This window comes from Apaloderma vittatum, unplaced genomic scaffold (genome assembly GCF_000703405.1).
Source record: "Apaloderma vittatum isolate BGI_N311 unplaced genomic scaffold, ASM70340v1 scaffold7599, whole genome shotgun sequence".
Classification (NCBI taxonomy): domain Eukaryota; kingdom Metazoa; phylum Chordata; class Aves; order Trogoniformes; family Trogonidae; genus Apaloderma; species Apaloderma vittatum.
The window spans coordinates 41,370-55,138 of record NW_009736914.1 but is presented as its reverse complement, the minus strand read 5'-3'; the positions used below and the strand labels follow the sequence as shown (position 1 = coordinate 55,138).

The following is a 13,769-nucleotide window of genomic DNA, read 5'->3' as shown; positions in this document are numbered from 1 at the left end:
CAGTTATGGGTTTTATCCAATAGATGGCTCCTCAGTAGCAGGAAGGATTCTTTGCCTGCTCTCTTTTCCTTCACAGTTTCAGTATGACTTTCTAATATTTACACAGCTATTATCTTGCAAATATAGGCATTTTGTGCATATTGATAAACATACAGAAGAAGTATGTGTGCATGAATTAAAGAACAAAAGAAAAATTAGATGACATTTTACATTTTTCATGCCAGCTTGTCCTCTGCCAGTACAGAGATACATGAAAAATGATAGTCAGGCAGCCCCATGGTCTGGAATGCTTCCTAAAGTCAAACTAAAAAAATATATTACAACTTCAGAAACACATGAATATTAACTGCATGCCAGAATACCAGCTGTCTCCCTTCCCGAAAATATGAGGACATCTCCCACATTTTAAATATCCCTGACTGAGTACTACTTAAGCAACTTAAAGGCATCATTACTCCTCTGTCAATGAAAGATTTTTCACAAGGAAAAAAAATACAATCCTATGTGTAGTTATTGATATAATGAAGTAGGAGAGCTCTGTGTAATTGGCAGGGTGCAAGTTAACATTATAATGAGTAACGCTGTCATTTCTGAGATGGAGAAAGTGAATACGCTTTTGTTGTTTTCCAGAAAAATATAATCAGAATAATAATAGCAAAACCCAAGATATTAATTACTTTCAGACAAATCATATTTATCCCACACACATGCTTGTGACTTCTCTGAATCAGAAGAGCATTTCTCAGTCATTTCTGTCCTGAGATCTACCTTGCACCTCACTCAGATCTTGTCAACATCTTGTCGCACACCTGGCAGTAACCCCTCTTTGGGGATTGTGACCCTCTGGTCAGATCACACGATCAAGTGAAAAGTGGAAACAGAAATAATCCTTATGGCTTAACACTACAACAGGGCACAACCATAAGCCCACAATACATGCTGTTAGCATCTAAACTAGTAATATTCTTAATAATAACCTTTATCCTTGAAAGAGTACGCTGCTTTGAAAAGGTGGGGAAAGGTGCCAGTTTAATAAGTATAAGTATAAATACATAGCATCATAACATTAGCACAATTACACCCATAATAACCATCAAGAAAAAAAATAATATATGATTTGTCCCTGTTCAGAGCCAAGCACAATTACTGTTCACGTTTCAGTGCTCCAAAAGGACTTGCCTAATTCCATATCTCAAATCAGCTTTTTGCTAGCTAAAACTTGGAAAATTCAAATCCACTTGCACTTCGCTCACTCCAGAGTAAGCTCCTCAACATGCTTGACCATAGGCTGTTACACCTTCCTTTAACTTTGCAAACAGTCCTCCAGCCTCACAGCTATTGTGCACAGAAACAGCACATGTAAAGGTAGCCCCATACTCTGGTGACACCTCAGATGAGATAAGGGTCCTCTGCATGCCCAAAGAACAGCAGTCACATTACTCTTAAACTATGGAAGGAGAAGATTTACCCTCTGGTCAGTCCCAGTACTGGTGAAACACAAAAGCTCCATCTTTCCCCCTCATATCTCTCTCAGGATGCTGCAGCCAGCAGAACTTACCCAGACTCAAAGAAAGCCAAGCCTGCAGACTTTTATCCTCCTTCCCTTTTTTAAAGAGCTAGCTTACAAATGTGTTAAAAATCAGAGTTTGCAACTGAAATACTGACAACAATTTTCACCACCGAGCAGTTTAAAACAGGCGGCAGTGATATTCATTAAGCTGTTAATAATGGATTGTGGCACAAAGCAATTTATCAAGTTTCCATTGTAATTAAAATCGCTGAATATCTGGGCACTTGCAATGCACCTAGCTCTCCCTGCTTCTGAAGCTTTACATTTTAATATGAATTATGGCTCCCTCTCCCCAGAGACCTACTAAAAAGCCCGGTTTAATTGGTATGTTTTTAATTGAGATTACATTATTAAAAAGTGTACATTTCTGTTGAAGAGAGAAAGGAGGTGCTCGGCTCCCTCTAATCTCTGTCTTTCTTAGATATAGCTTGCTTATCCCAGTGGGAGGGAAAAAGGAAGGGTAGTTGCTGTGAAGAAAGTGGAGAAAGCCCTGCACAGTCACAGGCTACAAAGCCAAAGCAGGGCTGCCGCTGACTGCCGCCGATATAGGATTTCCTAGGTGGATTTTCGGAGAGGGAGAGGAATTGCCGCAATCAATTCAGGCTGCTCTTTAGTGAAAGGCAGACGGAGGAACGCTACGCAGGGATTCCTGCCTCGCAGCCAGCTGACATCGAGGGCACACTTAAGAAAGCCTTTCCTCAAGGTTTCCAGTGACAGACAATCTGTCGTTTTCCATAGTAAGTAACTCTAATGTTAAATTATCCTCTAAATTCAGATACAGTCACGAGCAGATGGGGTCTAGTGAAGGCCTGCAGATCTGCTGGCTCCAGTAGGTGGCAGGGGGAGAGGCAGCCCCCCGGGCAGCCTGGGTACGGTGACAAGAGGAGAATTGTCCCTGCAAACGAAGTTGGTCACCTTTGTGCATTGAGATGGTCAGACTGACTTGCCACCAGGTTCAAAAGAAAAGCAACTTCATGCACTTGGCATCTAAATGTCGGCCACATAAACGGTTCTCCTCTTGGCAAAATAGGCTATCGGTGTCTCTTATGAGTAGGGATCTGCTAAGATGAGTAGACACAAGAGAAAAGGGAGAAATATCAAAGGAGGGCAAAGTAGATACCAACAGTTGAGACAGATGAAGGGAAAAACCTCCAGAGATCAAAACATGCCAACAAACAGACAAGAAGGTTGAACCAGAATGAAATATCATGGAATGGCTTTTTCATAACTGCTTCAGAAAAGGTCATACTGTATTGCAAAAAAGAAGGCAATGTAGGGGGCTGAGAGAGGTCATTGTAGGCAAATAGAGACAGAGAGAGACTAACAGAGATATATTCGAAGATCACTCACTAATATCATAAATGCTGCAACTCCCCCCTTAGTTCTGGGAGTGACATAGGGAGGAAGGATGGTAAGTCGATAACAGATAAAAGAAACACAAAAAAAAGGATGAAATATGAAAGACAAAACTGAAAATGTTAACACTAACAGAGAAAGAGAAAACTGTTATTGCAATTAGGTCAGTAAATCTGTGACTTTTTTTTCTTAAATCAAGAATTTAGATGCTAGGCTCTACTTATATATGTCAGAAAAAAGTCTGTTTGTAGAGGGAAAGTACCCAACCATGTTATTGCTCTGAATGGCAAGGTAAAATAAATACATAAAAATCCCAGTGCCAGTCAACAGATATTTTGCAGATTTAGATCAAAAGTAAAAAAAAAAAACAACAAGAAAAGGCTATATAAACGAAGATTAGATCTTATATCCCACCTTGGCATTAAAGGCCACCACCCTGCTATGCACGAAATTAATCTCCAGATGATTTCATTTTATGGCAAGAATCCCTTTGTTTGCTGATTTGAAAACCCCACACCCTGGATGAAGACCAGATCACTGATTAAGCAGGAAAACGTAAGGGCTTTCAGTGACCTAAAGTCAGGTCTTCTGATAAAACTTGGGAGGGACAAACCACAAGTGTAACATACAGAATTGATGAGAAACTGTGAGAAGTTACAAAAGAAAGGGAATGCACAAAACTTCACTGTGCCATTTTTTTCTTTTCAGCCAAGGGGACAAATACCAAGACTATACCATGAAGGAAAGACACATTGGAGAAGATTTAATTTATTCTGAGGGGATCACAAAGGGAAACTGTTTCCAAGCCTATAAGAAAATGATCCTGAAAGTCAGATATTACACTGCTTAGGCTGGGTATTTTGCACAGGTGAGAACATGCAACAGAAAGGCCAGATTACTTACTGATTTGGCATGTATCAGATAAATTACTACATCCGATTCTGCACCAAGTGCTATAAAAAGAAAGGCAGCTGGAGATGCTATAACCTTTTCCCAGAAAACAGATAATTTTTTTCTCAGCCCTGTACTCAGCGAAGTCTCATTGGGTATGTGTAACTTCTGTGACCTGACACCCAGGAATGTTCCCCCAAAGGCATACAGTGACCAAGCAGGTTGCAACAGCCTAGATTCAGTTATTTTCTCTGATCAGAGTATGAGGAGAGATCCTAACTAACCAGGGGACAAACTTTATGTCTAAGGTCATGAAACAACAGTATTGAGTACTAGGTATAAAAAGTATTAAAGCCTATGCCACATCCTCCTCAAACAGATGGCCTTTCAGAAAGATTTAATCAGACATTGAAATGCATGCTGCGAATACTCATTACTAGCACAGGATCAGGCTGGGACAAGCGGCCAGCACTGACGTTATTGCCTACAGGGAATTACCACAGGCATAAACAAGATTTTCAACATTTGAACTTCTCTCTGGATAACAAGCACAGGGTCCATTTGCCATCATAAGGAAGGATAAAGCAAAAAATTCATGATGAGGTGGACATTCTAGGTTGCAGAGAAGAAGCAAGAGACCTCAAACAATTATGAGGAACAGATACCTTTTTTGCCTTCCACATTCTTCATTTTTCACCTGCACTGGTCAAACTACCACAAAACTCAGAGAAACACATCAGTGTTTGCTGGATCTCACCTTCAAAGCACAACAGGCTCTTGCTCTTCTTATTTTTATGGACACAAAACAGAGCTGTGACCACTACCTCCCCTTCAGTATCAAGAACAGGAAAAACAGGGTATAGCCACAACAACTGGATCCTAAGAGGAGGTGTAAGTAGGGCTGGCCAAAAAAAAAAAATAAAGAGGAAAATAAAAAAAGAGGACTTTTGATCTCCTCTCCAACAATACAGCAGTTTCTTTGAAAAAGACAAGTTTGCCTTTTAATTCTTGCCTTCTCAACTTTTTCAGAAAAAAAATTACTGCAAACATTATTTGAGAGAGTCCTTAAGCTATCTTTTGGCCTGAATTTTTGATAAACAGCATGTTAAGTGACTGATTTTACCATATAAACACAATTTTTAAAAAGTCACTAAAATCCTTGACACTACCAACAACCGAGCATGTGGGTTTATTTATTTTTAATCTGGATGAAAAAGCCTTTTTTCAACACCAAAAATCCCACTCTTCTCAATTAAAAGATATTTATCATATGCTGTGGATCAGCTAAGCCAAATGTCCATCTTCACTTCCTGCACCGGCTGGTGAAAACAGGAGGAAAATTCATGCAAGCCTTATTGACAGAAGCAGTTAAGTCCTTCCTCCCTGTAACTCTGAAGGCATCCTGTTGGAGTAATGACTTCCCGTGGATTAACGCTGCTACAAGGAGTGTCTGAACCTACCCTGCTCTGCCCAGAAATGGACAAAGTTACCATTTTTTTGAAGGCATTCTGAAGAAGCTCCACCACAAGTCTTTTGGAAAGTGAGGTTAGCTTTTATTGAGTTCTTGCATTCTCCCAGTACGGTCTGCAAGATTGTTCTTGGCAATGCCACATACTTCACCAGCCTAATCAGTATGAACATCCTGGTGCTTTGATTTCATTTCTGTCCTTTGGTACAAGGCTGTGTTCTTGCAAACTGAAGCATGTGAGTGATCATCCAAGAAGTTGAGAGGGCTCATATACATGACGGCACTTTGAAATACAGATTGTAGCTGAGGTGGGACATGTGAAATATGAGATAGCGTGTTGGGTTTATGTCTGGTGGGGTTGTGGTAGTGGCGGGGCGACAAGGGTGGCTGCTTTGAGAAACTTCCACAAGCTCCTCCAGCTCTAAGCTGAACCTGTCTCTGGCCATGGCCAAGCCAATCAGCAATGGTGGAAGCATCTCTGTGGTAACATATTTACGAGGGGAAAAATCTGTTGGGCCAGTCTTCTTGAGGAGAAAAGGATGTGAAAGAAACAACTGCACAGACACCAATTTCTCATTATCTTATTTTGATCCAGTTGGTAAGTTGGTGATGATGTTTCGGTTAAATCGATATTGTTTCTGATAGTTAAGTCTGTTTCGACTTTTTTGTCTGTGGCTATATGTGGTGAGCCCTCCCTGTCTTTTGTCTCAGTCCTTTATCCTTTTTGTTATATTTTCTCCCACCCATCCCACTGAGGGCGGGTTGGATTGACAGAGCGGTTGTGCAGTGCTTTGTTGCCAGCTGAGTAGGCCTAAACCGACCTCAGATAGGGACACCACTCCTGTTAGCCCCTGAAGAATAAACAAAGATACACAGCAGTGGCTGAAAAAAACCCTGAAAGGCAGTGGGGAGAGATGCAGGTGTTGGAGAAAGTCCCATATGTCAAGATTATATTGTTACAGTTGCTACAGGATTTGCTGGATATATACACGATACCATCTGCCTGCTCCTTGTCTAGGATACATAAAGTACTTTGATCCATAACTAAGGAGGCAGTAGAAATGACATGATAAGAGCAAAGGGTGAGCTATTGCAAGCAGATCTGGCACATGCTTGCTGACAGCAGGTGACCAAACAGACTTTTGTTATCTTCTCGTGAGTGCAGAGTGGGCTCACAGGTGTGCTGGGCAGGAGAACTGGGACAGATGCAGCTGTAACGCAAAACTCTTCCTGCTTCCCCATCAACACACGTCGGGGAGGTGAGAAAGTCACCATTCTCGGTATTTATTCTGTCCTTGATGTTTTTTGAGCAGAAAGGTAGCAGAACTGCATTTCATGATGAAAGCACCTCAGCCAGACACTTCAGCCAAGGCCTGAAACCAAAAGATCACGTTTCGCAGGCCTGCAATTCATTGTTGGAAAGGTAATGACAGACTGATCATGAAATTTCAACTGGCGACCAAAAGTAATAGGGATTTTGAGTTCACCTCCATTTGAGGTTTTGAGGCCTTGCTGTGTTTAAATGACCACTTAAGAAATCCCAAGGAAGTTATAAAATTCATTACATCTTTAAGAAAAAAAGAAAAATATAGGATTTTTCTTCAAATGTTGGAAGTAAGGAACACAATGTAAAAGCAAACAGTAATGGTTTGATTTTTTAAAGATGGTGAATAACTAAAGTGTCTTTTAACATAAGGCCACTTCTTTTTCCGCTTGGAACCACTGTATGCTGTCCAAGCACAGACACCAGATTTAATGTTCAAAGGACTTCTAACAGATGTTAGAGAAATAATAACCTTCTGCTTAAAACAGTAGAGATACAGGTTTAAGATTTGGGTTCAAACCCTGTATTCAGCACCAGTTCCATCTATAACTTTAAGACACTCACTAACCTTTCTGGAAAGCCCATTTCACATTTCCTTCTGATGAAGGCGGTGGATAACAACAGGATCAAATCGTGAGAACAGCCCAGCAGAAGAGAATCACAGCATCCCTCCCATAGACTTAGAAAAACAATAGGGCAGACTGATCCTTTGCTTTACTGACTTTATTAATCACTAAAAGTGGATTATTTAATATTGCCCTATAGTGTGTATCCTTAAATGGACACCACCACCTTCTTTCAAATATAAACAAGTTTTGCTTGGTTTTCTACAAAGGAAGGAAAACTGCCTGCTATTAGAAGGTGTCTAATCCTCCCATGTGCTGTTTCCTTAGAAAAATATTTACTTTTTAACATCTGTACTGCATTTCCACAGTTCAAACATACACACAGCTCCTGGAATGTACATAGTATTTAGCAAATTTTTAACTAAGTTTTCTTAGTAATTGTATAGTTTTCCCTTGACAAGGAGAGGATCAGCCTTTTTCAGGAGGATTACCTCTGCTCAACTCATTTCAAGCAGCTCTTGAATAAAATAGTTCATTAGTTCATGAAAAGGAAAAACTCCTGGGAACTGCTGGGGAAGGAAGAGAAAAGAACAGAGTGCCACAGTAATTAGGTTTTCAGATTGTCCCTTATCCTCCAGAATGCAAGTACACACACACATGTCCCTCTTCCCCTTAGGTAAAGCATTTAGGGAACCTCATTGCATGTTTTTCCCTGGGAATCAGTATTTCGGAGATTAAAGTTGTAACCAGGCCATCATTTCCCAGAAATATATTAAAAGATACCATTTCCTTAGAGCGCATTTCTATTGCTAGTCCGTAGTGAAAGGGCAGTTCTCTCTCCTTTGCAAGCATTTAAATACTTTACTTTCAGACTTCCTCAAAACAGTTTCCTGACCTTTTTTAGACTCCCATGACTGATGCTGACAAGAAAAGATCTTCACTCACCGGGAATCGTTCCTGCCTGCCCAGGTGTACGAGGTGGCTGATGGGAAGAAGAATCGTTGACCTTACCTACCTGGGATCAGGAAAAGGATTGTCCAGAAATGAAGATGAGAAGTGTGGAAAACTGGAGGAGGTTGTTACTGTTCACTGGCAATTGCTGACCAGAGGACAACTTCTTTTGATCTAGACCTAGCACAGCAGAACACAGAGCATCCCAGAACCACACCGGTTCACAGGAGGACAGATCATGGCCAGAGCTGATAGCACTGTACTGCTTCTTTGTGGCTTTACGTCACGGGCAGCAAGGTGCACAGCAGCACAGTCTTTACACTGTTCTCCCATTGATCCTTCTGTCTTTGCTGCACGTACACCAAAAACGTTCAGGGATTCCATAGGTCTCCAGCCAGACTGACTGAACTGCCAACCAAGATGCCAATGAACATAGTTCTGGTGACACTTCTCTCTGCTTTGTGACCCTCTCAGTTCAAATCAGCTTGAGACCACCAAGAAACAGCTGATCATCATCAGAAACATCATCAGGTCACTACCTGCCTGGCATGGATCAGTGACCTTGAATTGTGCATTCACAGCAGACAGTACAAATGGAAAAATGAGGAGATGTCAGAAAAATATGTTGCGGTCTCTAGGAACTCTCCAATTATCCTTGTTAAAGAGTGCATATTTAAAAAATTGAATTTTCCCACAGATCTGTTGTGATTTTCCAAAAAAGATATCCTTAAATTGTTACATTCCAGTTGTTGTTATTAATATGGATTAGAAATGAAATTCTGACCTTTCATCTGCCAAGGGGGCTTAGTTTCAACTTACAGTTTTAGAAGGCAGTCTCAGTTTTGAGCACCATGAAAGACTCCTTCATCTAGATATCATCATTTAAAACAGACTTGTAGGTTAAGAACTGAGCTACAATGTGATAGCAAAACACCTCTTACATGAATACTGATTTGCATATCAGATTATTAAATGAAAATCTATCAAACTATCATTTATTGAAGTAAACAGTCTATCTGCCCTGTTTCTGGAAACATTTTGCCTCAGGGAAAAATTTAAACCTGGGCAGATAATCAGGATAAGGTGTTTGAACATTTAAATCCTGCTGGAGTCTTCAAAGTAGGTGTTAAGTGATGCATTAAATTCGTGCTGTTTCTTCTGAGCAGGGCAAATTTGCTCTTCTCTAAATAGTGGGAAAAGTATTTTACAATAATTTGAATCAATGAATAAATGCAATACATTACAATTTCTAAAGTACAACCAATAAATGTTTTTGCACATAAGCCATATGGGTAGAATATCTAGGACTGAAGTTATTTGACTGACCACAGAAGGATAATATATAATTAAAATGACATCTGCAGAACTAACCGGTGGGATGCGAGAAAGTGACATCATAGATCTCATATAAACTGCAAGCATGTTATTAGATCTAAACCTGGCTGTAAAATTACTATCTGCCCATGGGATTATCTTTAGGCATTCAGAAGCATTGTTTCATTTACTGATAGAACAGGGATGATAACAGGCTGACTTTGCTTGTCACATTGTTTTTTTTGGCCTTTCTTTATTCTTTGTTCATGTTAGTTGCAGATGAGAGGAAGACAAGCTTCAGCTGAATCACTTTTGTGGAGCTTTTAATTGCTTTACAGTTTGTTCCAAAAGGTTTCTTTTTTTTTCCTTTTATTTTTACCCCAAAGAAGAGAACCCAAAAGTGTTTTTAATGGTGGTAAAATCAAGGAGTAATAGATGCACACAATGTAACATCTAGGAACGTGGCAACCTAGGGAATACCCATTGGTCTAATGCAGCACAGGGAGACCATAAGACTTTGCTTATAGCTCCCGTTATTAGCAGAAAGGACCAGTAGCTACCACTTATATCTTGGCCTCATTAAAATTCAGTGACAAAACTCTATCTGACTTCAATGGGTACATTTCACTATTCTGAGACCTAGGACACAGGACATAATTCACCTTCAAATGCAGGGTTATCTGGGACACCTAATCTCTAAAGATTACATTTCTGCATTGAATTGGACACAGATGCATTTTGATCTGTTTCACATACCATTTTTATGTTTCTGGCAAATTATTAAGTTGTCTATACTTGTAACAAGACTCATGTACCACCAATCTAAAATAGTCAAAAATCTAAGAGCATGTAAGAAGACAGGGAGTGAAAAGGGGAAAAAAAGGAAACTCCAAATGTTGTGGTCGTTTTTGAAAGCCATGCTAATGATCCCAAACTGCAAAGGGGATTTAATGTGTTCTCAGAAGTCTGATCCTAAGTGTTTAACTCTTGGCATTTGAAAGAGTTCCCATATGCCAATTTTGCAACCTAGGCAAAAGTCCAGGAGCAGGCAGGACTGCAGACAGTCATGGACTTGTGCATACGTGTTAAGGCAAACATGGACCTTGTACTTCCCTCAATATTGCCCTGATACTGGGTGACTACTACCATCCCTTCCAATACAACCTTAAACCTCTGCTCCACTCACCACCGGAATACGCGAACAGGCTGCAAAGGCAGAGAATGTTGCCTCCTGCTTGTCACCACAATCTTGCTCTTCTTTGTTTTCTCCTAACCATACCCACTTGTTGTCCTTTATCTTAGCCTGCAGTAAGTAACCATTTCTACTATAGTGAAGGATGTAGCCCATGATAAATGTTCTCAGTGCTACTGCCACAGAAATACATTGCACTTTATTAATAATAACTTATTAATTTATTAGCTACTTAGTTGCTATTAGATTGTTTCACTATCCTTCTTAACCTTTTGCAATCAATACATAGAATAGACTTTTCATGCAGACCCGTTTGACATAAAACTTGGATGCAAAACTCTCCACACCAATATGTCATTATAAGTTCACCCTGGATCTGTGCACTAGAAAAAAGGTGTCTGCAAGCAGCTTCAATAGACCGTCCCTGTCAGAAAATATTCCTCTAGCATTCAGCCTGGGCCAGGAACCATGTTTACAAATCATGAATTGCCTGTAGCTGGTCAGCGGTGCTTACAATTTTTTGGATGTGAAGGACAGTGCCAAAGATTTAAAGGCTAGTGGGGGCAAAGACTCATAAAGGTGGGTGGGAGGAAAGACAAGGAGTATGTGGTGTTAAAACTCAACAAATACATAAGTGAGATTCTATGGCAGAAAAGGTCAAAGGAGAAGAGCAGAACATGCAACATAGTAAAGAACAGCAATATCTCTGAAAATTAATTTTATTTGTAAATATGTCCTGGATGTAATGTATTGTAAACTAACATCCATTTTTTTCCTGAAAGGTGACAGCTATGGGGCTAAGCTGTGAGAAGAACTTTGGAGGATCCATTCTCACCTGTGCTCTTACCCCATCAGAATTGTTCTTCATCTCAAAGTGTTAAGAAACATCTTTTATATTTCAATATTAACAGCTTCTTAATGTACATGTTCCAGCATGTCTCAAGCCAATTGTTATGCAAAACTTGTCTCAGTTACCTTTAAAATGGAATTCTCATTGGTATTCTTTGTTTCTCAGTACACATCCATAATTAGGTGGTTAACTTATTTTAGTGATATTATGTGCAGTCTGCAGTAAAGAATGATCTAAAAGGACAAGTAGACCTGAAGAACTTTTGTATCACAGAACTGAAGCACATACTTACGTTCCAAATGCTTCATATATCAGAGAGACTTTCATAAAAATGCACGTGCCTTCAGATACTTCATACAACAACAGCGATTAAAACAAAAAAAACCAAAACAACAGAACTATCTTATGTCCAGATGAAAGAGAAATATACAGGTAACAAATGACTTGCTAATAATGCACAGCCATTACTTTGCGTATTTCAGGTAGAATTTTCTACCTTTCTCTTTAGTCATCTCAACAAGTGTCTGCTCTTAACCAGACATTCAGGTTCTTTCCATTTTCAAAAGCAGTAGGAACTGTCACAGGACTATATAAAACCCGCCTTAGCTCCTAGGTAATGACTGGGTTGAAACACTCAGCTGGGTCTTGCTTTTCTCTGGTCGTTAAGGAAAAGTATAATAGATGAAAGACTTGACTAAGATGAGAAAAAAATCTACAAGGTGAATCCTTCCTTCTGGATCTAGAAACTGGGTTGAGAAGTCATTCCAGATGTAACATTTTCTGCATCCTTATTGGAACAGAAATACTAAGAGAAGCAATCTTTCTTGCAATGTGTTTACAATTCTGCATCAACACCAAGCCTGGCTGATGGTACACATAGCTAAAAATGAATAAAATATTGCTGTGAATGTTTAAACAGACTGAGTTTGCCTTTTCAGCTGAGGCTTATGCCACTTCCAGTTTTTCCTTGAAACATTTTTTTATCCATATATTTATCAAAGAAATAGCCTTACCTCAGCTGCATCTTGCTGGTGTCTGAAGACAATTGCATTTTTTATGGTTTGGATAAAAAATCCGTTTAGTTCCTTTTGTTTCTTGTTTGGCAAAATCTGGAGCAATGGGATCATTATGAATGGGAAAGAAACTGTAAGAAATTTTAAAGAAGAAAACATTGAATCAAACTGTAAAGACACATAATACCTCCCTGCTTTCATTAATATTAAAAAATTCATCAAGTGAGACGTGTTACTTTTGTAAAATCCCTTTTTGTCTCTTTCTCTCTCCCTCTTCCTTTCTTTTGTCCACTGCCATAGGCTGGTAAAGGATTTTGTTCTAGAAATTCCATGCTGGCCAGACAGACTCCTCCCAAACTTGCTTCCTCAACACTTTAGGATTTCAGTTCAGCTTCTTGATGCCAAAGAGCCACCACAATGGGGAGAAATATTTTCCCTGTCCGCTCAAAAAATTGCATACAAATCTTGAACTTGCCTAGAGGTTTACAGCACTGATCCCTGAAACTGTGTAGCAGCCATTCTCATTTACAGTTCTCCAATATTAGGATACAGATTGGCTGTTTTATTTTACTTCTCCAAACAGTCCACAGACTCTGGAAGTGGGATGTTATCACAACACACGGTCTCTAGTCCGTAACCTTCATAGTCAGCAACTAACCTAATTTAAGTCTTGCATCTTAACAAACCCCTTGTTAACTTATGAACAGGCTAAGACTAACAAATCAGTCATTGAAAAGCCAACCCCAAATCCTACAGAAACTTTCTTTAATGACAAACATGGTCTTAGACATATAGGGGTACATTTCTGTCCCTTCAGAAATCAGTCACAATGACACTTTGCAATCAGGTTAAACATTAACCCCGGGACATTTTGGATACACAACTCCAGAAGGAAACAGTTCATGTGCTTCTAGTACAGGTGCAATCTGTAAGGCCAGCAGGATCAGATGGGCACAGGAAACTTTGTTACTGTGCCACCTGACACTCCTGTGTGCAGGTCTAGATAGCAAGATGGTAAAACCTCATCAACCTCAATCACGCTGTGACTTCCTCAGCTACAACTCTTACTGCCCTTGTCTTAATAAAGTCACTGTCACCATGAAGCCTTAGCTTTTGTGCCCTAGAATCACACGGCTTTTTGCCCCATTCTTGCATTCCCTATCTATTCACCTGAAAAAAACGCATTCTCTTAATGCTGTGCCAGTACTTCTCATCTTTGTCCGTCATAACCATCAACAAGAGTGCTGCTGCTATTGAAATAAGAATTTGGAGAA

At 39.8% G+C, this 13,769-nt stretch overlaps 1 protein-coding gene across 1 annotated transcript in view; it reads right to left on the bottom strand.

Moving 5' to 3' along the window:
- Positions 1-13,769, bottom strand: part of TBXAS1 (thromboxane A synthase 1 (platelet)) — a gene marked incomplete at its 5' end in the record, with an annotated part of 129,663 nt that overhangs the window by 76,893 nt on the left and 39,001 nt on the right. Inside the window, one exon of the mRNA XM_009877135.1 lies at positions 12,496-12,626. Within this exon, the coding sequence (XP_009875437.1) occupies positions 12,496-12,626 (131 nt within the window). The remainder of the gene's footprint in view (positions 1-12,495; positions 12,627-13,769) is intronic.